The 24,657-nt window shown below is 42.9% G+C and overlaps 1 protein-coding gene across 4 annotated transcripts in view; it reads left to right on the top strand.

The window, feature by feature from the left end:
- Positions 1 to 24,657, top strand: part of SETD2 (SET domain containing 2, histone lysine methyltransferase) — a 138,164-nt gene that overhangs the window by 65,153 nt on the left and 48,354 nt on the right. For 2 of the 4 annotated variants that reach the window (XM_074946451.1, XM_074946452.1), the window contains exons 14-16: positions 9,011 to 9,059; positions 12,019 to 12,199; positions 23,965 to 24,640. In XM_074946451.1, the coding sequence (XP_074802552.1) occupies positions 9,011 to 9,059; positions 12,019 to 12,199; positions 23,965 to 24,640 (906 nt within the window). Of the gene's footprint in view, positions 1 to 9,010; positions 9,060 to 12,018; positions 12,200 to 23,964; positions 24,641 to 24,657 lie in introns of those variants that run through there. The other 2 variants (XR_012638355.1, XR_012638356.1) reach the window with 2 other exon arrangements.

Genomic DNA, 24,657 nt, shown 5'->3' with positions numbered 1-24,657 from the left:
CGGACCATCCTTTTGATACCAAAAATGTACTATGCATTATCCACATTGGATAGACAATCCGTGCCCTAAAGAGTTTAAAATTTTAAGAAATTTGCACGTGTGTGTAATTTATATTCCAGATGAGTAAAATGCACACACAAAATCAGTTCTGAGTTCTCTCCCCTAAACTGGCTTTCTCCCCTTTGTTCCTGCAGTGATGTCTTCATCTGACATTACAAATGAAGTGTTGTTGTGGATGTTATTGCGGGAGGTCATAAATGCATCACTTAGGATTTGCCTGGAGCCTCAGAGAAAGAGAGTGATTTATTTTAATAATAATTTGTACAGAATTTGTAAGTGCAAAGTATGAAGTAAATAATTACATAGCACCTTTAATAATACTCTGCAGTGCTGTAGCACCTTTAATTCAGAGACCGCAAAAATACTTTACAGACATTAACCTCGACATCTCTGAAATAGATAAGGGATATTGATTTCACTTCACCTACCAGTGAAACCAGCTCTGGGCATGGAATCAAGTTATAGCATACAAAGAACACCAAACAATTACATAGGCCAGGAAGTGAAGAAAAATACCAAGTCATCTGGAACAGTGAAAATTGTATGCATATAAAATGTAATTACATGAGATGGAATTTGGTTAGAATCAGAGGCCTAACACATCTACCATGGTGTAAAATGCCCTGGGATTTTTAATGACCACAAGTGGACCTCTGTTTTATGTCTCATCTGAGAGGCGACACATCCACCAGCACAAAACCCCTAATGCTATGCTGTGACATTGGTTCATGCCTCAGAGAAGCATGAATCTTTAGCCCTACTTCCTGTGGCACTCATATCCAAGTACTGGCCAGGCCCAGTCCTGATTAGCTTGAGATCTGATAAGTGCACAAACCCTAGTAAAATGGCTGCAGGTGAGAGGCTCTGTGTAAGCGATGAACTCCTTGCTAAACCGGTGTTGGGTAAATACTTAAAGTAGCAAGGAGAATTATAAAAAGTAAATAAGATGGAGTTTTTTCGCGGTTTTAGTTTCAAGAATCTGCTGGATAATTAAGTTTGAAACTTGAACTACCCTTAAAATAATGAAAATATGTAGGGTCTATTTTTGCTTTTAAAAAAATTACACTGTAATCAATAATAGTACCAGTGTTCATACCCCTAATGGAAAGTGCTGTAGAATTTCTAACTAATTATCTCAAGACTCATGTGAAGTAAATAGTTCCCCCATATGTAAAATGGGGGTAACTGAGGCACAACAGTTGAAACTGACCTGAGCACCCAGTGGTACTGGATACACTATGCCAGTGGCTGTCAGCCTTTCCATACTACTGTATTCCTTTCAGGAGTCTGATTTGTCTTGCGTACCCGCAGGTTTCACCTCACTTAATCTACTTGCTTACAAAATCAGACACAAAAATACAGAAGTGTCCCAGCACATATTACTGAAAAATTGCTGACTTTCTCATTTTTACCATATAATTATAAAGTAAATCAATTGGAATATAAATATTGTACGTACATTTCAGTGTAGAGTATATAGAGCAGTGTAAACAAGTCGTATGAAATTTTAGTTTGTATTGACTTCACTTTTCATGTAGCCTATTGTAAAACTAGGCAAATATTTAGATGAGTTGATGTACCCCCTAGAAGACCTCTTTGTACCCCCAGGGGTACACATACCTCTGGTTGAGGACCACTGCACTAGACCATGTAGTCTCTGAATTTAAAAACTGATTATGGTAGGATCCCATAGATTTTGCACTCCTTTTAATGAGGCAGCCACAGCCAAATGCTGTCCCAAGAGTTGTACTGGTGTTTGCAACACACTCCTATCTTAGGGCCCATTGCCATAGTATTTGAGCATCTCATAATCTCTAATGGATTTATCCTCATACACACTCTGTGAGATAGGGAAGTGCTACAATCTCCATTATACAGACGGGGAACTAAGGCCCAGAGACACTGACTTTCTCAAGATCATAGAAGAAGTTTGTGGCAGAGCAGAGAATTGAAATTTGGTCTCCCAAGCCTCAGCCTGGTGCCCTAAACACAGGACCATCCTTCTGCTATATAAAGATATTCTGACAAGATCAGTGCTAGAGAAATTACCAAAACAAGGTGGCTAACGTCACCTGTGTTTAGAAACACCAAAGACAAGCAAGTTTTGCCACAGAATAATATTGTGATAAGAAAATGAATTTATTTTTAATTTTCGAAGCAGGTATTCAGTGCACAGTAGAGTAAAAGCAAGAAATGTTCTACTTTCCCAGTACCTTCACTATGAAATCCTCATTATTCATTTTCGTCTTTAATGTGGTAGTAATCAAAAATATGGCAAAAATGTCACTTTACCCATGGTAACTCCTTATGTAGGGGAAAGTGAGCTTCTTCAATACCTCTAGAGCAATAGGGACATGTCCCTCAAGGTATTCAAAACCCTCCATTATCTCAGGGACATTTGCAAGCGTCATCAAGCAAGACGATGAGACTTACTGTGGTAGAAGTATGCAGTGTTGTAGTAGCCGTGTGGGTCCCCGGATATTAGAGAGACACGGTGAGTGACAGGCATGGGGAGGGGAGTGGGGTCAGAGGCCCAGTGATTTAAAAGGCTGATGGGATAGATATGTATTTTTTAATAAAAATTACGATTAAAAAAAAAGAGATCCGTTTCCTGTCGCTATGCATCCGATGAAGTGAGCTGTAGCTCACGAAAGCTCATGCTCAAATAAACTGGTTAGTCTCTAAGGTGCCACAAGTACTCCTTTTCTTTTTTCTGTACAGAGCGCCGTCCCTTCTGGTGCCAGTAACCGTTTTTCAGAGCGCTGCTGCACCCTGCTGGTCTGGCAGAGCGCTAGCAACAGCCGCCTGGGGACCGCGGAGCTTGCTGCCTCCTCTGGTTGCTCGGGAGCCACTATGCCTGCCATGCTGGCTCTCTGGCTGCAGGGCTGAGGACAGGGAGACTTGAAAGAGGAGCAAGTTTCCTCTGCGCTACCAGATTTCCTCCCCCCAGGGCTGCAGCTCCTTGCCAGACACAAACCAGCAAATTCAGCCACCCAACTGAGCTGCCCTAGGTTTGCCGAGAGGCCGGTGGGGCCAGCCCCCACTTCGCTGCCACTAGCACTGGCTGGCACAAGCTGCTATTACGAGCGCAGGATAAGGGGCCACCTCCACCGCTCAGCCAGAGAACGAGGCACGGGTTTTCCCTCTGCCTTCGCCCCTGGCCACCTCCCTGGAGATCTCCCGGTAGATGTGGCGCACCATGCCTGCCATCTCCTCATTGCTCTGGGTGTTGATGTCCCACAGCACCAGCTGCACAAGTATTGTATTGTGTATTTTAACTTTGTTGGTCATATTCAGTTACATCTCGCATATCAGTTTTTCCCTTGTCTTTAGATTACACATGAATCACGATTAAGTGTTTAATTAGCCTACTTGATACTTCAGGTGTTTTCTTACTTTGTGCTTCTTTAAATGTTTTATATATCAATTAATTTCATTCCATAATGTATTTATTTAATTTAAATATATAATTCAAAATAACACATTCTACATCTTATATTTAGTCTCACAATTTGTTTAATACTGGTGCTGTATGTAACTGGGAAAAAAGTTGGCTAGATCAAGCAACGCCACAACTTACGTATAGTGAGTTCTAATGTGTTATCAATAGCATAAAAAATAGTGTCGTAATCCCTTTCTGGGGGGGCCATAGACTGTTCTGCCCTGGGGCCCGGAATTGCTGTCAGCAGGTCTGGTGAGTGAAGTAATATCTTTATTTGGACCAATTTCAGTGGGTGAGTGAGACAAGCTTTCGACCTTTTGCAGAGCTCTTCTTCAGGTCTGGGAAACTTACTCAGAGTGTCACAGCTGAATACAAGGTGGAACAGGTTGTTCAGCGTAAGCAGTACTTAGCAGTAGTACTAATGCTGAGGAATCTGTTCCACCTTGTATTTAGCTGTGACACTCTGAGTAAGTTTCCCAGACCTGAAGAAGAGCTCTGCAAAAGCTCATGTCTCTCACCCACCGAAGCTGGTCCAATAAAAGCTATTACTTCACCCACCTTGTCTCTGTGGTAGAAGTGTGAACAGTTAAACAGTGTTGACTGCCGATGAGTTCCCTGCGCTCTATGTGTAGGTCAAGGAACAGTAGTGTGTGTTGGTAGCCAACCTCCACAGTGCGAATCAGTTCTCTTCACCCAGTGCATGGTCTTATTCAAGCATCGGGGCTAGGTCCATGCGAAGAGAATGCTGAGAGTGTGCTTAGTCATCCAATTTCCTCATGAAATTCCTTTCGCAGTAGCTGGTCACACTATTATTCTGCCATTGGGGTAAAGCCAGGCTTGACCCAGAGCGTCATCTCATAGGTCAGGTCAGCAATACAGAGAGATCACCTTCTACAGGTGGGGTTACATGTTAGCATTTCCGCCTTGCTCAATGCTAGGCAATCCAGCTTTGAGACTTCAATGCTTGAAAGCATAGCTGCCTAAATCATGAAGCAGGTTTCTTTTCTTCACTATGTCCAATAAGGCTGTTAGCTTCTGGGCACGGCATACGAAATACCAGATCCTAAAATATGTCTTTTGAGAAACACCCACGAGCTTTGTGCCAGCAGCTGAGACCGTGTGGGATAGCTGCCTGTATTTTCCTGGAGTGTGCTGATGATTGAACCACAATTGTGTAACGTGAAAGGTATGACCATGCACAGTTGATGCACTTTTTCCTGGAAAATCCTACTGTGCGGATATGCTGAAACTGTTTGCTATGAGAGGGTCAGATAAATAAGTTCAGTCCCAGTTTCACAAACATGGTTCTGGGGCCCAGGAAGACACTTAGGCATTTGCTTAAGCACCCTTTCTACATAGGAATGCTTTCCTGATAAGTATTCTAGCTGTTAGCCCTCTAGAGCCAGTGCACTTACTGAAGAGTGAACTGGAATTTGTACTGGCTTCTGCATAATCCATTGTACTTCACTTCAATTCCGATTGCAGGGGCGTGATTATTGACAATAAAATAAGAGATACACAAGGTGGGTGAGGTAATGGGCTTGTCTTCATGAACAGCAGTGCAGCTGCAGCCCTTCAGTTAAGGTGCTACTATCCTGATGGGAGAGCTTCTCCTGTCAGAGTTGTTAATCCACCTCCCCGAGAGACAGTGGCTATGCTGATGGGAGAAACTCTCCTGTTGACATAGTCCCCCATGTACGCAGCACTATGTCGGTATAACTACATCGCTTAGGGGTGTGGATTTATCACATCCCTGAGCAACAGTTATACCAATATAAGTCTGTAGCGTAGACCTGGCCAATATCTTTTATTGGACCAACTTCTGTTAGTGGAAGAGACAGAGAAAATCTTTCAAGTTACACACAGCTCTTCTTCAAGTCTGGGGGCTTGTCGACACTTAAAATGCTACAGCAGCACAGGTATGACATTGTAACGCTTCAGTGTAGATGCTACCTGCACTGATGGAAGGGGTTCTTCCATCGGCATAAGTAATCTACTTCCCCAAGAGGCCTAGTGCTAATTACGGGCTTGTCTACGCTTACCGGGGGATTGGCAATCGGCAATCAATGCGTCGGTCGATTTAACGGGTCTAGTGAAGACCCACTAAATTGACAGCAGATTGCTCTGCCATTGACTCAGAAGTTTCACCGCAAAAAGAAAACCACCTCCACAAGAGGCGTACAACTCTTTACCGGTGATGCTTTTGCGGTGATGTGCAAGTGAAGACACGTTCTTCCTGTTTACACAGTGTTTAGCTTCCTGAGGATATCCCACAGTGCCTAGGTGACCACTCTGGCCAGCAGCTCTGATGCCAGGTAAACAGACATCCAGCCCTCCCCCTGTAAAGCTCCGGGAACTTTGAAACTCCCCTTCCTGTTTTCTTGGCAAGTGCTCACCTATCATCTGGCCAGGTGACAATGCCTGCTCCACAGAGCAAACGATCCCCTGCTTGGAGCAATGCTGAGCTACTGGAGCTGATCAGTGTTTGGGGAGAGGAGGCTGTGCAGGGACCCAGGATGCCCCGCCATCACCCCCCTGCCCTTCCCATAAGACCCACATCAAAATGGAGAGAGAGGCACTGTGGGATAGCTGCCCTAAAGTGCTGCTCTCATCCGGGATGGAAGTGCTGCAAATGTAAACACTCTCTGAGACCTGAGGAATTGAGTACACAAACCTGTGCTTTACTTTGGTTCCTTATCACCAGTGAAATTTACAGTGCAAAAACTCTGCAAGTGTAGCTATACCCTAAGGTTTCTGGTGTAGACATGGCTAACCCTTGTCCTGTGACTGCAGAGGTGTTAATAGGCCACTTCATTTTGAATGGTCCTTTGCAACAAGCTAACTCCTATGCTTCCCAATCTGTTCCACGTTGTATTTAGCTGACACACTCTGGGTATGTCTACACTACGAAATTAGGTCGAATTTATAGAAGTCGGTTTTTTAGAAATCAGTTTTATATATTCGAGTGTGTGTCTCCCCACAGAAAATGCTCTAAGTGCATTAACTCGGCGGAGTGCTTCCACAGTACCGAGGCTAGAGTCGACTTCCGGAGTGTTGCACTGTGGGTAGCTATCCCACAGTTCCCGCAGTCTCCGCTGCCCATTGGAATTCTGGGTTGAGATCTCAATGCCTGATGGGGTTAAAACATTGTCGCGGGTGGTTCTGGGTACATATAGTCAGGCCCCTGTTCCCTCCCTCCCTCCGTGAAAGCAAGGGCAGACAATCGTTTCGCCCCTTTTTTCGTGAGTTACCTGTGCAGACGCCATACCACGGTAAGCATGGAGCCCGCTCAGCTCACTGTCGCCATATGTCTCCTGGGTGCTGGCAGACGTGGTACTGCATTGCTACACAGCAGCAGCAACCCATTGCCTTGTGGCAGCAGACAGTGCAATAGGCCTGATAACCGTCATCATGTCCGAGGTGCTCCTGGTCGCCTCTGTGAGGTCGATCAGGAGCGCCTGGGCAGACATGGGCGCAGGGACTAAATTTGGAGTGACTTGATCAGGTCATTCTCTTTAGTCCTGCAGTCAGTCCTATTGAACCATCTTATGGTGAGCAGGCAGGTGATACGGGTTGCTAGCAGTCCTATTACATCATCTCCTGCCGGGCAGGCAAGAGATGAGGATGGCTAGCAGTCCTATTGTACCATCTTCTGCCGAGCAGCCATGAGATGTGGATGATATGCAGTCCTTCTGCACCGTCTGCTGCCAGGCAAAGATGTAAAAGATAGATGGAGTGTATTAAAACAAGAAATAGACCAGATTTGTTTTGTACTCATTTGCAAACCCACCCCCCCCCCACCCCCGTCTAGGGGACTCATTCCTCTACGTCACACTTCAGTCACTCATAGAGAAGGTGCAGCGAGGTAAATCTAGCCATGTATCAATCAGAGGCCAGACTAACCTCCTTGTTCCAATAAGAACAATAACTTAGGTGCACCATTTCTTATTGGAACCCTCCATGAAGTCCTACCTGAAATACTCCTTGATGTAAAGCCACCCCCTTTGTTGATTTTAACTCCCTGTAAGCCATGTCGTCAGTCGCCCCTCCCTGCGTCAGAGCAACGGCAAACAATCGTGCATCTGAGTTGAGAGTGCTGTCCAGAGCAGTCACAATGGAGCACTCCGGGATATTTCCCGGAGGCCAATACTGTCAACAGTACCCCAAATTCGACCCAGCAAGGCCGATTTAAGCGCTAATCCACTTGTCAGGGGTGGAGTAAGGAAATTGATTTTAAGAGCCCTTTAAGTCGAAATAAAGGGCTTCATCGTGTGAACGGGTGCAGGTTTACATCGATTTAACGCTGCTAAATTCGACCTAAAGTCCTAGTGTAGACCAGGGCTCTGTGATTGCCTTTCTCAGGGTATGTCTACACTGGAAACTTCAAAGTGCTGCCGCGGGAAAGCAGCGCTTTGAAGTGCGAGTGTGGTCACGCGTGAGTGCTGGGAGAGAGCTCTCCCAGGGCTCCTGGTAATCCACCTCCACGCTCCCAGTGCTCGGAGCTTGTCTACACGAGCAATTTAAAGCGCTGATTTTTCACACCCCTGAGCCAGCATGTTAGGGTGCTATAAAATGTAAGTGTAGACGAGCCCTCAGACTTGAAGAAGAGCTCTGCTTAGCTCGAACGCTTGTCTTGGCCCGGTCAATCACATCATATGTGACCTCTGCTGCCAACATAGGTATCACCCATCGTTGGGAGTGGATTAATTAAGTCGAAAGGAGAGTTCTCTCCTGTCCGCTTAGGGCTAGTCTACACTTAAATGTGGCTTGTGTGTAGTCGTGGTAGAGCGCTGGGAGAAAGCTCTCCCAGTGCTCTTAAAAAAAACAAACAAAAAAAAAAACCCACCTCCGCGAGGGGCATAGCTCCCAGCTCTGGGAGTGCAGTTCCCAGCGCTGGTGCACTGTCTACACTGACGCTTTACAGCGCCGAAACTTGCTTCCCTCCGGGGTATTTTTTCACACCCCTGAGTGAGAAAGTTGCAGCTCTGTGAAGTGCCAGTGTAGACAAGCCCTTAGAGTGGCTACATGAGAGAGCTTACAGCGGAGCAGCTGCATTGATACAACTGCGGCACTGTAAGCTCTCTAGTGTATGACCTAATTCAGGTCAGAGGTTGGTTTACCCTTAGAAAAGGCAGCCTTTGATTTTTATTTCAGTACATCTCCAACTTCATATATTTATAGTAAACAGGAAAGATGGCAACTTTAGATTCTGCTGGCTTCAATCCTCTGCTGACATACTTGGATTGCTGACAGAGAGTGACTGTAGCACTTAGTATGGTTGTGTAAACCGAACAGATTTGATATACAAGTTATTGAGAGAAAATAAAATAGGACCCACCACAATGCCATGTTTTTAGAACTATATCTGCATTTTGAGACTTGAACATTTTTATTCTATTGTTTACAAAGTTGTGGGACTTACGTGACCTTTCCCACCCCACAGTTATATCAGCAGTAGTCTCAATGTCCACGTGAAAATCTGATTATTTTTTCTGGCTTGCTTTGCAGGAGGTGTATCGAATCCCGAAGAAGAGTCAAGCAGAAAAGGAGAGTAGTGGTAGGTAGTCAAGGATATCTTTCAAGTAGCAGCTGAAACTGTAATTTCCTCCAGAGAGGATTGATTTTCCTGTGTGTAAAGTTGAATGCTTATCAGAGAGGTTGCATGCGCGCGCGCACACACAAAATCACTTTATTATATGTGTTACAGTGGAGCTTAAGGGATCCCTTGGGGTTGGTGCTGTACGTACACATTGTGCAAGACGGTTTCTGCCCTAAACCGTTTACAGTCTAGGTGAACGTTGGGAGAAAGGAAGTATTACTATTTTCATTTTACAGATAGAGAACTGTGGCACAGAGAGTAAATGACTTGCTTAAAGTCACACAGTCTATGGTAGAGCTAAGAATTGAACCCAGATCTCTTGAATCCCAGCCCAGTGTCTTAACCATGAGGCCAGCGTTCCTCTCTACAGCTCATACGTAATCTGATCACAGTAAGGAAATTCAGAGTGGGATGTACAGAGGCTTATCAGTACCTGGACAGAGGGGGCTTTAAACTCAGAGGCTTCTCTTTGTGCCTGTTGGTATTGGACTCCATAAAGTGCACCTCCCGTTAACTGAATATCTTCCTCTTGTGGGTCCCCAGCTTCAGGTGTTTTACGTACCAGGTCTCAAGTCTTGTGTGCTGAACCAGTTTAAAACCACTTTTCAGCAGACCAATGTGTATGGGCCCAAAAAGCGTTTAAACCAACTTTAAGAATGATACCATAGTCTGGGTAAAAGGCAAGATTAAAACATTGTTTCCAAGCTCAGTTTACATACTTGGGTCCAAGGATCTCCATGCATACTGGAGTTCGATATAAACAAGAAACAGAAGCCGTTTGTACCCCTGGGTTGCAATTGTGTTCTGTCTCACCAGGTTACTTATTTGTAACTTTAGCTCAGACTGTGTTTGCACCTGTTACTCACTGTTCCACAGGGAGAGGGAGAACTCAAAACTGGTGTGTAGTGCTTGTTGCTTTTTATCTATGCACAACCCCACAAGAACAAAATCAATTAAAATAAGATGTTAAATTACATCTAGTGCTACATGACATGGGGGCGTTTGTGGAAAGTGACTTATATGCTCTGGGCACCTTATGTTTAGTTGAGGATTGGTCCTGCTTTGAGCAGAGGGTTGGACTAGATGACCTCCTGAGGTCCCTTCCAACCCTGATATTCTATGATTCTATGTTGCCCATTTGCAGGGATTAAGAGCCTGGGTTGTTGTTTTTTTCCTGACTTAAAAACGATGGGAGCTAAAGAGGTTATTCTTGAGCACTGCAGAAAGAGTGACTCCACTGCTCTTCACAAACAGCAGTTCATGCTACAATTTACATTGATTGGGTGACCTTTGACAAATTAATTGAAATGTGCTAGTGACATTGCCAAAGGTAGTTTTTCTGTTAGAAAATACTCCGGTGCACCCTGAAGAATTAATGGAATTTTTGAGATGTGTTGGATGTATTAGACATTTGCACAACCCAAGTCCTTGCAAATTTTCAGCTTTGCAATGACTCAGATATGAGCACTCAAGGAATTAGCTATTAATACAGTACAGCACAGTGATAAGTTATATGTGTACTCATACCGTGATAATACATTCACTTCAGAGTTCTCTTATGGTATAATGCTGTGGCTTTCAAAATGTGAGCCATTTTATAAAATCAAGGTCCTCTCTTAGAGCATCTTCTCAACTTTTCTTTCCTCTTTCTATGCCTTTCCGTCTGGTATCCATACAGGAGACGTTAATATTAAGACACTATTAAAGAGGTAAAATGAAATAGGACACTGTTAAAGAAATTCTCCTAATGTGATAATTATAAAATCTACACTTTGTAAAGTGTAAATCTGTACTAAATCCATGCCATTTATTCATAGCTCAGAGAGAAGTTATGGGCTAGGTGTAGAAATCATCAGATGGGCTTCAGTGGTCTTAAATTCTGATTCTATAAAACAATTTCTCTTCACTGCTTTTAGGAGGCTCTTCTTTTATGGGGCCAAATGTCCCCGTTTCCTGCAGTCCTTACTCTCCAGGTCACTTCTGCCTGTTTGGTACCTCTGTAATTTTGATTGTGCTTCATTTCCCTTTCCCCACCCACCCCCAAAAGACCCACCCTTGACTAAGACAGGAATCAGGGTACAGGTAAGTGTTTGGGGTGGGGGTAGTTGGTCTGAAAAACCTCTGGCCATTATGAAAAGCATCCTAGACTGTGCTTACAGTTAGCAGAAGGCATCACTCCTTGCAGACTGACCGATGCTTCATCAGTGTGACACTGTTTTGCAGGCAGCCAGCGTATGCTCTGGAGAGCACTATTGAAGAATCACTGATAACAGTGCAAAAATATCATGAACTATTTCACTGCAAGTGTCTTATCATTAATGTGACAGTTCCTTGATAGCTATAGTAACTTGTCAGTGCTGTAAACTCAGGGTGCACAAATCCATTGTGAAAAATGACAGTATTGTAAGAGCTATAGAGTGCCAAAAAGTTGAAGGACTATATTGTGTTGTGTCAACATGTGTAAATAGTGATTGGGACCTGTTTCTTGTTTAAAAGGGTTTTACGGAAGCAATTATGTTCAAACTGTATATGAAAGAGGCCATAGTGTCAAAACATGTCCCTAGTGATAATACAAAGGCACACTCTGCCAGTGCACTTTGTCACCTGGGCTCATTATCTGGAGACAAAATTCAAGTTTTACCCCACACACTGCATGCTTCCCTGCGTTAAAAACTCCTAGAGTTCTTGGCCAGATGCTTTTCAAGTCTAATAAAAGACATGAGAGAAGTCACTAAAAATAGGGGGTTAAAAAGAAAGTATTGTCTCAGCCATAACTATAGTGTAATGCTAATATAGGGCATCCTGCATTTCATTTGAGTGAATGGACCAAAAAATACACCTACAACAGCAGCAAAGGTGAAAGCAGAAACCTTCTGAAATGTAAAGACTACTTCCTTTTATTCATCTTGCTTAACAGGAGATCGTGGGAGGGATGCAGCTGGTCATAGGGACCAAACTGCTACCCCAAAGAATCCAAATCAGAGCAGAGAGAGAGACCCTGAGAGGCAGAGCCAGAGTAAAGAGAAGAAGAAACGGAGAGAGTCGTTGTCCCCACCATCTTCAGCCTATGAGCGAGGAACCAAGAGGCAGGATGACAGGCAAGTTGTCTTACTGTACCGTTTCCATCAGGGATGCTGATGCTGAGGGTTCTGATGATCCTGTGTCAGTCCAGCAGGGGAAAGTTGATTGTATTTAGCCTTTTCAAAATAAAGTTGCCAAAGATGATATTTGTGACCTTCTGAAAATAAATAGGAAAGAGGAAATTTTCTATTAAATGAATACGCTGTGTGGTTATTGGTAATGGACATGGAAGCAAGTCTTTCATCTTAGATGATTGCTTCAAATGTAGTGCACTTCAGCTACTGTTGCTTGGAGTTGTGTGGCTACAACTGAGAAGAGCTGATCAGACCATTGCAAATACCGTTAGCGTCTCCCATCAACTCCTCAGTGCTGCTTGGGAATGAATTATGCTGGTGGTGTTTCGGTGATGGAAGCTGTATCCAGTCCTCGTTCAAAAATTACCGTGAAAGTGGGATGGTTTAAAGGGGAAGTCAGAGCGTCCCAAACTGGACTCTGAAGACTTCCCATTAGCCTACCCAGGAGATACTGTATTTAATTTTAAATTACTTTGCACTAGGGCCCATCTGCACACTGCAGATAATAAAAGTACAAAGCCAAAAATGAAAAAACTTCCCTGGATAAATAGAAAATCCTCAAAAGCACCTTTTTATATATAAAAATGGAAATTATCCAGTGGCTATCCAGCAAAAAATCATCCAAGGAAATACTCTCATCACCAGGCAGCTGTGTTTCTCCCATGACCCTTCCTTCCCCTTTCTCCCCAGACAGTTTCATCAGGCTGCGTTTGCTCAGGTAAAGTGACTCTTAGAAACATATAAACACAATTAAGGCTGCTCCACATGATGGTGGTTCTTCCTGAGCAATCTATTGGCTATCTCCCCTGCACAGCTTCTTCACAGCTTAGCTTTGACAGCTCCTGAGAGGTTAGTGAAGTGCTGCTGTTCCCGTCTTGCATACTACTAATCGCACTTCTCATCTTCAAAGTTCTTTCCAGATGATTATCTAATTAGCCCTTCAGAAATATCCTATGAGGTAGGTAAGCAGTATCTGCATATTACATATAGCCAAACTTTAAAAATAAGAGGTTAGAGATGCCCTCACCTTGAAATCTAATTAATTTTTTTAATTAGTTTAAAGTAGCTTCAGTTACTACACCTACCCCTGAGACCCTTTGCAAATTTTTGTGTTTTGTTTAATTAAACTATCTATTTTAAAAATACTTTGTGTGAAACATCTAGACAAAGGGAGGAACTGGCTAGCTACATATGGGAAACAGTGAAATTGACGATGCATGAAAACAATTCAGAGGTGATTTCATTTGGTTTGTATTACATTGCAGCAAGAGGCCCTAACCAAGATCCTGGGTCCATTGTCTTAGGTGCAGTACATATACAGAGTAAGAGACAGTCCCTGCCCAAAGGAGTTCACAATCTAAATAGACAAGATGGACAAAGGACGGGAGGAAAGAGGTAGTATCCCCATTTTTCAGATTGAAAACTAAGGGAAAGAGAGGCTGTGACTTGGCCAAGATTGCACAGCAAGTCCGATAGAACTAGGTATTGAACTCAGATCTGCTGCATGAGCATCAACCCTCAGTCCAAGAGGGACTTGTCACAGACCATGCAGGAAGTTAGGATTAGAACTTGAGAACCTTCTGGCTCATAGAGTATCAGGGTTGGAAGGGACCCCAGAAGGTCATCTAGTCCAACCCCCTGCTTGAAGCAGGACCAATTCCCAGTTAAATCATCCCAGCCAGGACTTTGTCAAGCCTGACCTTAAAAACCTCTAAGGAAGGAGATTCTACCACCTCCCTAGGTAACGCATTCCAGTGTTTCACCACCCTCTTAGTGAAAAAGCTTTTCCTAATATCCAATCTAAACCTCCCCCATTGCAACTTGAGACCATTATTCCTCGTTCTGTCATCTGCTACCATTGAGAACAGTCTAGAGCCATCCTCTTTGGAACCCCCTTTCAGGTAGTTGAAAGCAGCTATCAAATCCCCCCTCATTCTTCTCTTCTGCAGACTAAACAATCCCAGCTCCCTCAGCCTCTCTTCATAAGTCATGTGCTCTAGACCCCTAATCATTTTTGTTGCCCTTCGCTGGACTCTCTCCAATTTATCCACATCCTTCTTGTAGTGTGGGGCCCAAAACTGGACACAGTACTCCAGATGAGGCCTCACCAGTGTCGAATAGAGGGGAACGATCACGTCCCTCGATCTGCTCGCTATGCCCCTACTTATACATCCCAAAATGCCATTGGCCTTCTTGGCAACAAGGGCACACTGTTGACTCATATCCAGCTTCTTGTCCACTGTCACCCCTAGGTCCTTTTCCGCAGAACTGCTGCCTAGCCATTCGGTCCCTAGTCTGTAGCGGTGCATTGGATTCTTCCATCCTAAGTGCAGGACCCTGCACTTATCCTTATTGAACCTCATCAGATTTCTTTTGGCCCAATCCTCCAATTTGTCTAGGTCCTTCTGTATCCTATCCCTCCCCTCCAGCGTATCTACCACTCCTCCCAGTTTAGTATCGTCTGCAAATTTGCTGAGAGTGCAATCCACACCATCCTCCAGATCATTTATGAAGATATTGAACAAAACCGGCCCCAGGACCGACCCCTGGGGCACTCCACTTGACACCGGCTTCCAACTAGACATGGAGCCATTGACCACTACCCGTTGAGCCCGACAATCTAGCCAGCTTTCTACCCACCTTATAGTGCATTCATCCAGCCCATACTTCCTTAACTTGCTGACAAGAATACTGTGGGAGACCGTGTCAAAAGCTTTGCTAAAGTCAAGAAACAATACATCCACTGCTTACCCTTCATCCACAGAACCAGTAATCTCATCATAAAAGGCGATTAGATTAGTCAGGCATGACCTTCCCTTGGTGAATCCATGCTGACTGTTCCTGATCACTTTCCTCTCATGTAAGTGCTTCAGGATTGATTCTTTGAGGACCTGCTCCATGATTTTTCCAGGGACTGAGGTGAGGCTGACTGGCCTGTAGTTCCCAGGATCCTCCTTCTTCCCTTTTTTAAAGATTGGCACTACATTAGCCTTTTTCCAGTCATCCGGGACTTCCCCCGTTCGCCACGAGTTTTCAAAGATAATGGCCAAGGGCTCTGCAATCACAGCCGCCAATTCCTTCAGCACTCTCGGATGTAACTCGTCCGGCCCCATGGACTTGTGCACGTCCAGCTTTTCTAAATAGTCCCTAACCACCTCTATCTCCACAGAGGGCTGGCCATCTCTTCCCCATTCTGTGATGCCCAGCGCAGCAGTCTGGGAGCTGACCTTGTTAGTGAAAACAGAGGCAAAAAAAGCATTGAGTACATTAGCTTTTTCCACATCCTCTGTCACTAGGTTGCCTCCCTCATTCAGTAAGGGGCCCACACTTTCCTTGGCTTTCTTCTTGTTGCCAACATACCTGAAGAAACCCTTCTTGTTACTCTTGACATCTCTTGCTAGCTGCAGCTCCAGGTGCGATTTGGCCCTCCTGATATCTTTCCTACATGCCCGAGCAATATTTTTATACTCTTCCCTGGTCATATGTCCAACCTTCCACTTCTTGTAAGCTTCTTTTTTATGTTTAAGATCCGCTAGGATTTCACCATTAAGCCAAGCTGGTCGCCTGCCATATTTACTATTCTTTCGACTCATCGGGATGGTTTGTCCCTGTAACCTCAACAGGGATTCCTTGAAATACAGCCAGCTCTCCTGGACTCCCTTCCCCTTCATGTTAGTCCCCCAGGGGATCCTGGCCATCTGTTCCCTGAGGGAGTCGAAGTCTGCTTTCCTGAAGTCCAGGGTCCGTATCCTGCTGCTTACCTTTCTTCCCTGCGTCAGGATCCTGAACTCAACCAACTCATGGTCACTGCCTCCCAGATTCCCATCCACTTTTGCTTCCCCCACTAATTCTACCCGGTTTGTGAGCAGCAGGTCAAGAAAAGCACCCCCCCTAGTTGGCTCCCCTAGCACTTGCGCCAGGAAATTGTCCCCTACGCTTTCCAAAAACTTCCTGGATTGTCTATGCACCGCTGTATTGCTCCCCCAGCAGATATCAGGAAAATTAAAAAGAAAAAAGAAAAGGAGTACTTGTGGCACCTTAGAGACTAACCAGTTTATTTGAGCATGAGCTTTCGTGAGCTACAGCTCACTTCATCGGATGCATAGCATATCGTGGAAACTGCAGAAGACATTATATACACACAGAGACCATGAAACAAAACTTCCTCCCACCCCACTGTCCTGCTGCTAACAGCTTATCTAAAGTGATCATCAAGTGATCATCAAGGAAGGCCATTTCCAGCACAAATCAAGGTTTTCTCACTCTTTCCCCCCTCCCCCCCCCCCCCACACACAGACACACATACAAACTCACTCTCCTGCTGGTAATAGCCCATCCCTCTTTGAAACCTCTCTTTATAATGCGCATGATAATCAAGGTGGGTCATTTCCAGCACTAATCCAGGTTTTCTCACCACCCCCCCCCCCACACACACACACACCCTCCAAAAACCACACACACAAACTCACTCTCCTGCTGGCAATAGCTCATCTTACAATGTGCACAGCAATAATCCAAGTTTAACCAGAACGTCTTGGGGGGGGGGGGGGGTTTGTAGGAAAAAAACAAGGGGAGATAGGCTACCTTGCATAATGACTTAGCCACTCCCAGTCTCTATTCAAGCCCAAATTAATAGTATCCAATTTGCAAATGAATTCCAATTCAGCAGTTTCTCGCTGGAGTCTGGATTTGAAGTTTCAAAAGAGGTTTCAAAGAGGGATGGGCTATTACCAGCAGGAGAGTGAGTTTGTATGTGTGTCTGTGTGTGGGGGGGGGGGGGGGGGAAAGAGTGAGAAAACCTTGATTTGTGCTGGAAATGGCCTTCCTTGATGATCACTTGATGATCACTTTAGATAAGCTGTTAGCAGCAGGACAGTGGGGTGGGAGGAAGTTTTGTTTCATGGTCTCTGTGTGTATATAATGTCTTCTGCAGTTTCCACGATATGCTATGCATCTGATGAAGTGAGCTGTAGCTCACGAAAGCTCATGCTCAAATAAACTGGTTAGTCTCTAAGGTGCCACAAGTACTCCTTTTCTTTTTTCTTTTTACGAATACAGACTAACACGGCTGTTACTCTGAAACCTGTCATTATGCAAGGAAAATTAAAGTCACCGATGAGAATCAGGGCATGCGATCTAGTAGCTTCCGTGAGTTGCCGGAAGAAAGCCTCATCCACCTCATCCCCCTGGTCCGGTGGTCTATAGCAGACTCCCACCACTACATCACTCTTGTTGCACACACTTCTAAACTTAATCCAGAGACACTCAGGTTTTTCCACAGTTTCGTACCGGAGCTCTGAGCAGTCATACTGCTCCCTTACATACAGTGCTACTCCCCCACCTTTTCTGCCCTGCCTGTCCTTCCTGAACAGTTTATAACCATCCATGACTGTACTCCAGTCATGTGAGTTATCCCACCAAGTCTCTGTTATTCCAATCACGTCATAGTTCCTTGACATCACCAGGACCTCCAGTTCTCCCTGCTTGTTTCCAAGGCTTTGTGCATTTGTATATAAGCACTTGAGATAACCTGTTGATCGCCCCTCATTCCCAGTATGAGGCAGGAGCCCTCCCCTCGCAGACATTCCTGCCTGTGCTTCCTCCCAGTATCCCGCTTTCCCACTTACCTCAGGGCTTTGGTCTCGTTCCCCCGGTGAACTTAGTTTAAAGCCCTCCTCAACTTTATATAGGCTCATAGTCCTGTGGTCCAACCACTCCTGTCTGCCTGCCAGCCATTAAACTGCTTGCAACTTTAAAGTCAGAATACATGCACACTTTCATTATTCTGATGTCATTAATACAGCTCGATGTCTGCCACTCCATTTACTTCCAATGAGAGGAGAAGTTGGCATTCAGAAAGTTGGTTGGGAACAGAGTGGCAATCTACTGAAATTTAATAGTTATGGTCCACATTTAATGTAATAAATTCCTTCTGGAGGATTAGCAAACACCGCCATGTTTGGAGGGAGAAAAGTCCTGTTAAATATAACAAATGGACAAAAGTATGTCCTAAGAATTGAGCGTGAGCCATATCTGTACATTAACCATGTCAAATCACACTACAGAATATTCTTTCGTTTTCATATGGACCCTTAAACTGCCTGGTCTAGCAACTGGTGTCATCTGTATGGTCATTTTTCAAGTGCTGTATGTGAGTGTGGCATTGCGTAGAGAGTCTAAAGAAATAAAATGGCCCCTGCTCAGAGAGCCGAGATACTGTGTTCAGTGTGAGCCAATGTTGACGACTGGAGAGACACGTGACAACTGGTAGAGTGGGTTGGGCAGCTGAAGCAGAGTGGGTTGAGCTGTTCACAGAAAACAAGGAGTCAATCATTATGAATAAGCGATACTTGGAGATGTTGAAAGGCAGCAGAGGTCAGTGGAGTTAATAAACGTTACATTTAAGTATGTGGGATTCTTGGGGTCAAGACAGAACTCTTGTTCTTACTAGCTAAAATGCAGCACACATCCTTGTTAAAGCCAGTACCAAGCCAGTCAAGGTCTACTATATGGACTTCAGAAAAGCTGAGGGAGAATAATTGATTACAAAAAAGTCACATTTTTCAAATAAAGCAGCATTCCATTGTCCTCATGTTATTCTCTATTAAGCACGTTTGAAAGGCCAGCATAAAAATTGGAGTATAAATCCACAAAAAACATCCATTTGCAGAACAAAAACCAAACAAATGACTGGAGGCAGAAGTAGAGATGGATGAATTACTAACATATATAAAGAGAGTTAAAAAGGCAAAAAGCACAGGAAACATGAGACAAGGTAAACTTCATGGCAGGAAAGTTCTTGTTACAGCAAGAGGAAGATTAGAAAAACAGAAAATACTGAATAGCAAATGATTGAGCATGAGTGGTCTCTGGTGCTAGAGGTCAGGAAGCCCTTTCTTTGCATGTTCTTCCCAGCTGCACCCTCTCTGTGTAAACAGTGACTTTGTATAAGAGGAAAATCTGCAAAATGTAGCATGGCAAAAATGAAGCTTAGAGAATGAGGGGATCGCTGCCCATAGAGGCATAATAGTCATTAATCTGGCTCTCTTTCATAATATGGACCAATCAGTCTGTAACTAGGGCACTTTGGATAGTACTTTTGTTCCAAAACACTGTATGAAATCCTTATAGTGCAGGCAGGGTGGATTTGATTTAAATCACTAGTCAGGAAAACTTGATTTAATCATGGATTTCTACATAAAAGAGCATTCTTGTTGGTTGTTATAACCTTAATACATATTCTTCACAACTCAAAGATGTAGGTTTCATTTTTAGAAGGTACACACTAGGCATTTTTGAAGTGATTTATTTTGAAAACTTTTCAGATTAGTTTTACAGCTATATCAAAAAATGAATGATTGTTTGGTTTTTCGTTTACCAAAGGTAATTGAAGCAGATAGTTCACCTCCCAATGACTTCATAAATATCTCCAGTTCAACAGGTTAATCATTAATATTTTGAGGATTTTCTTGCCATGCTGTATTAGGAGGAGAATATCACCAGACAGACATTTAAATTGTTTTATTTAACTAAAACAACAACATTATGTATTCTGGATTTTTTTCTTCAACAGCAAACCTATAATATTTTAACAAAACAAGCATATGAATTTTTTAATTTAGTTAAACATTCAAGTTTTTTTAAAATCAGGTTTGTTTTTGTTAAAATTGTTTTAACTAAAATAGTTAAATTTTTTTTAAAAAAAATAAAAAATCAACTGTCAGCCAGGTCAACATAAGAAACTTAAACTGGCTTCTGCAGCTAACTCAGTCGTCTTTACCTTCATTTTCCCGTTTGTTCATAATCTGGAACAGAAAAACAAGCTTTCCTGCTTTTTTAGGTCCCAAACAATTTCTCAGTTTGGAATGAATTAGTCCAAAGGAATAAAATATTCTTTCTACAGCGGCAGAAGAAGCTACTGCTGTTAAAAGTGAGATTATCACTTCAACAGTCTTCAGAATCTTGTATGTTGAGGATGTATTCCCCTAAGCAAAATAAGTCAAAGTAGTTATTTAATTATTACCATACTGCTCATTTAGTATTACTCATTGCATTCACTGACTTTAAAGTGACTTCACCACTTTAAAGGTGAAATTGTAAAAGGAAGATCTGCCTATTTCAGCTATTTATTTTTTATCACAACTGCATCTAAAATGATAGTACCATAGAGTACCAACTATATTTTTTGTGCTCAAACATGAGAATTCAAGAGTAGCCCAGAAGGAAGACAGGCAGTCCTTAAGAAAGAAGTATGAAATAAAAAAGTTTACCAACCTGAAGGTCCTGGATGTTCAGACATGTTCCTTTCATCATCTTTAGCGCAGCTTCCTCCTGAGAAAAAACACTTCCCATGATGTTGTTTCATTTGGGCAACCAGGCCTTGCATTTCTTTTTTGCACTGTTTGCATTTTGCATGCATGCCTGACTTACCCACAGGTAGAGGAACTTCATTAAAATATTTCCAAACTGGGTCTCTTTTATGGCCTGCTGCCATTATAGGTTTTCCCTTCTAGGGAGAGAATGGTATGGTAGATCTCAAATCAGTGATGGCTACACTCAGAAAGACCTCAAGACTTCTAGAATATGCTGCTCAAACAGTTTCACTTTTGTTTCTACTGCCTGTCCCTCCCTTCTCACATTTATCTCCAGACTTCTTCTCCTTGTCCAGATCTATTCCGCCCCCAAAAATCTTCTATTCACTGAACTTCTTGAAACTTTGCACTTTGAGAGAGGAAGAGATTGACTCTGTATACACAAATTTGCAGAGGGACAATAGGTTTGAGGTCTGTTATTTCTCACCTCTTTATTTATTTATTTATTTATTTATTTATTTATTTATTTATTTAAAAACATTTTTTTTTTTTCTGTTAACAAGCATGTTATCTCTGGAGACAAATCCACAGTTTGAGACCTGCAAAACTAAGCATCTCTGATGGTATCTTCTAGACTGAGCATTGAGTCCGATTGGGTAGATAGAAAGATTAACCTAAATAATCTATACAGAAGGCCCTGGATCCCCATAAAATTGGGTCCCTAATCCATGAACTATTGGAACTCATTTACAAAACTTTTCTTAAACGTTGCATGAATATATTGTCTCATACTATAGAATTAGAATTTATAATCCCTATTCCATGATGAGAGATCTTTGAGCTATAATGTTTCTTAATTAAAACTATCTTTAGATAGGTTTTTTCCTCAAAAAGCATTTTATCAAAAAAATCTGATTTTAAATAAAAAAAAAATCATTGATTTTTATCTATCCTGAATGGAGGTGAGCAGAACAGATGACATCAGAGGGGTAAAGAACTCCAGAGATGGTCTCAGATCACTGAAAGATTTGGGGGTATGCTGGCATGCCCTTGGCACGCCTCCTTGCCCTTGCTGCTGCTCTGGAGTGGAGATTCTCTTAGAGGAGATGGGCCGTTGGGTGAATGGAGAAACTATTATGACACCCGCTTAACTTCACTACTGCATCACATGGGGTTTTTTTGTATTTATTCCTTTGTGTGAGTTGGCTCTTAATGTAAGTTCTTCGGACGAGTGCAGAAAAATATTGACATTTTTGTTAAATTATTTAAATTGGGTTCTCACTGCCAACAAGATTCATATAAACATAAATACTCACGGGTATTATTTGAATTGGACTGAAGAAACAAAAGGGCATCTTAACTGAAGTATTTGTAGCAATGTGTTCTTGATATGCAAACTGGATGCATGAATAAAAAGTTGATGTATGTATGAATATATTGGATGCTTTGAAGAACCCACGATAGTTAAGGCTGCAAAGCATTTTCATTTGTAACCCCCTGTTTTCATACACTCATAACTTTCAAAAATATCCGCCTTTTGATCTTTAATCTTACATGCTTTGTGTCTGACCTAAGCTATCTTTTTTACCCCTGGAAAATCTCTTCAGCTGTTTTGTGTTTCAGAAAGAAAAATAGGACTCCTACTTAAATAAATAAATAGAAAAAAATCTAACAACACTTTTTTTTTTTTAGGCAGATCTGTGGTTCAGTAAATAGCACAACTCTAAATGGAAGTCAGTTGTTTATAATTCCATTGTTCTTAAATAACATCTGCAAATTAAGATGGAGACTAGTATTCAGAAATAATTAACGTTCCAAAAGGTCTCAGTGGTTGAATGTCAGTATTGAGTTATGCATGCAAAGAAGTCTTAATCTTCTTGTGGCAGAAAAGTTTGAATGTTTTTCACCCTTGCTCCAGATCAGTGAATACATTTCATTCCCTTTATCAAAAAAGTGAGAGTCACGAAGCATGGAAAATATCAGCCAAAACAGGTACATTTTGAGAAATTTATGAGCCTATGAAAAGGGAGCTATAATGGAAATATCAGTGTAATATTATCTGCTATCTTGTTCACCAAGGAAAAGTTATAATGCAATAGATATTGTTTAGATTATCCAGCACAATTTCTCTTGGGTTGCATTGCCTGAACTTGAGGGCATAAAGGCACATAAAATGTATGTTACACAGAGACAGCATAATTACCTGTGTTGCTCTGCTAAAATCCTTAAATGCTCTGACAGACCCAGAGCCATGATGCAGCTGTGAAGGGGGAAATCTCCAGGGGAATGAACATTACAAGAGTGGGAAAACAGTGACATGAGGTTCCTCAATATTTTTGGATGCTACTCAATGTCAGCCTCTTAATTCACAATTAAGACTTGCCAGTGTAAACATACAATAGTTCGGGAATTCTAAGGTTTAGGTTCCCACTGGAAATATCATTTGCCCAAACTCCTTTTGCTTATGCATTATATTGCAACATGGCAGAGGCTACCCAGCTGTGGTCTGAACCACTGTTGGCTCTCAAAAAGCTGGCTAATCACAGTTCTGGCTTCTTCATATTCCAGTTGCTAAAAGCGCATTTAAAAACCCTAAAAATATTCTTTTCTTAATATTACTTTTCCAAAAGGCCATTACTGTAGTGACCACAGAGATATGTTAATGGGAAGAGAGGGGACCAAGTAACTTAAGACATGGACCACGCTATGAAAAAGATTGGGAATGCCTCTATTACTGGATAGCATGTTACATTTACCCCATGTATAACAAGTTACGTTAACTTTTACTTATGCAAATGCAGCTTGAGGGAGCCCAGAAATGGAACGTGTAAGCTATAGCTGTCTGCTGGTCTGAATAAACTTGCACGGGATTTTTTTTTTTTTTTTATTTAATCTGGTGTGGTACTGGATGCTTTGTTTGGGGTTCTTTCAGTTGTGTGGTTTTCTTTCCTCCACCAAAAGGTTAAGTTTCAGGATTAGATCTGCCTGTGATGATACGAACAAGATCTTTTGCATTATTTTGAACGGGCTTTTTAGAAAAGTAATGCTATACATGTGTGTGTGTATATATGTGAATGTCTTTCGCACACATGCAGAGCATATGAGTCTGTGTATGAAGTAGAGAAAATGTCCAAACCTAGTGAGGTTTTTTTCTTTTGCACTCTATTTCAGGCTATCTTTTCTTTAGAGTGAATTTTAAAATTCTTTTAAAGTTAAGAAATGTGTTCCAAGGTTCAATTTGGAGCAATAAATATTCTGTTATGACTCCTACCTTCCCTCTCCTTTTGGTTTTTAATGCATTTATTGGCGGGCCTTTGTCTATAAATAGCATCCGAGGGTACCGCTATAATCTGTTTAATTCTGGGGCAGGAGTTATGAAGTGGTTCTCTTTTTCAGGTATGACACACCCGCTTCTTCTAAGAAGAAAGTGCGGCTCAAGGATCGCAACAAGCTGTCCACGGAAGAACGCAGGAAGCTGTTCGAACAGGAAGTAGCTCAGCGGGAGGCTCAGAAACAGCAGCAGCAACTACAGAACCTAGGGATGACTTCCCCACTTCCATACGATTCCATGGGCTACAGCGCTCCCCACCACAGCTTCATTGGCTATCCCCCTGGCTATCCCATGCAGGCTTATGTGGATCCCAGCAATCCCAATGCTGGGAAGGTGCTACTGCCCACGCCGAGCCTGGATCCCATGTGCTCTCCTGCAGCCTATGAGCATCCCCAGACTTTGGTTGGGCACACAGTCGAACCACCCCTGACTGCTCCTCAGCCAGTACCAGTAGTACAACATGTAGCAACAACGATGGAGGTTTCTGCTCCTCAGTATGTAGCACAAAGTGACACCGTGGTCCATCAGGAACCCAATGTAGCTGTCTTGCCCGTGCCTGCCCCAGGTCCAGTGCAGGGGCAGAGTTATGGAGTATGGGATTCCAATCAGCAGACTGTAGCTGTGCAACAGCAGTACTCTCCGGCCCAGTCTCAGCCAGCCATATATTACCCAGGACAGACGTGTCAGACTGTTTATGGTGTGACATCACCTTATTCTCAGACTGCTCCACCAATTGTACAGGTAAAACTCTATGAGAA

This window comes from Natator depressus, chromosome 2, assembly GCF_965152275.1.
Source record: "Natator depressus isolate rNatDep1 chromosome 2, rNatDep2.hap1, whole genome shotgun sequence".
In the NCBI taxonomy this organism is placed as follows: Eukaryota; Metazoa; Chordata; order Testudines; family Cheloniidae; genus Natator; species Natator depressus.
This window is presented reverse-complemented; position numbering and strand designations above follow the sequence as displayed.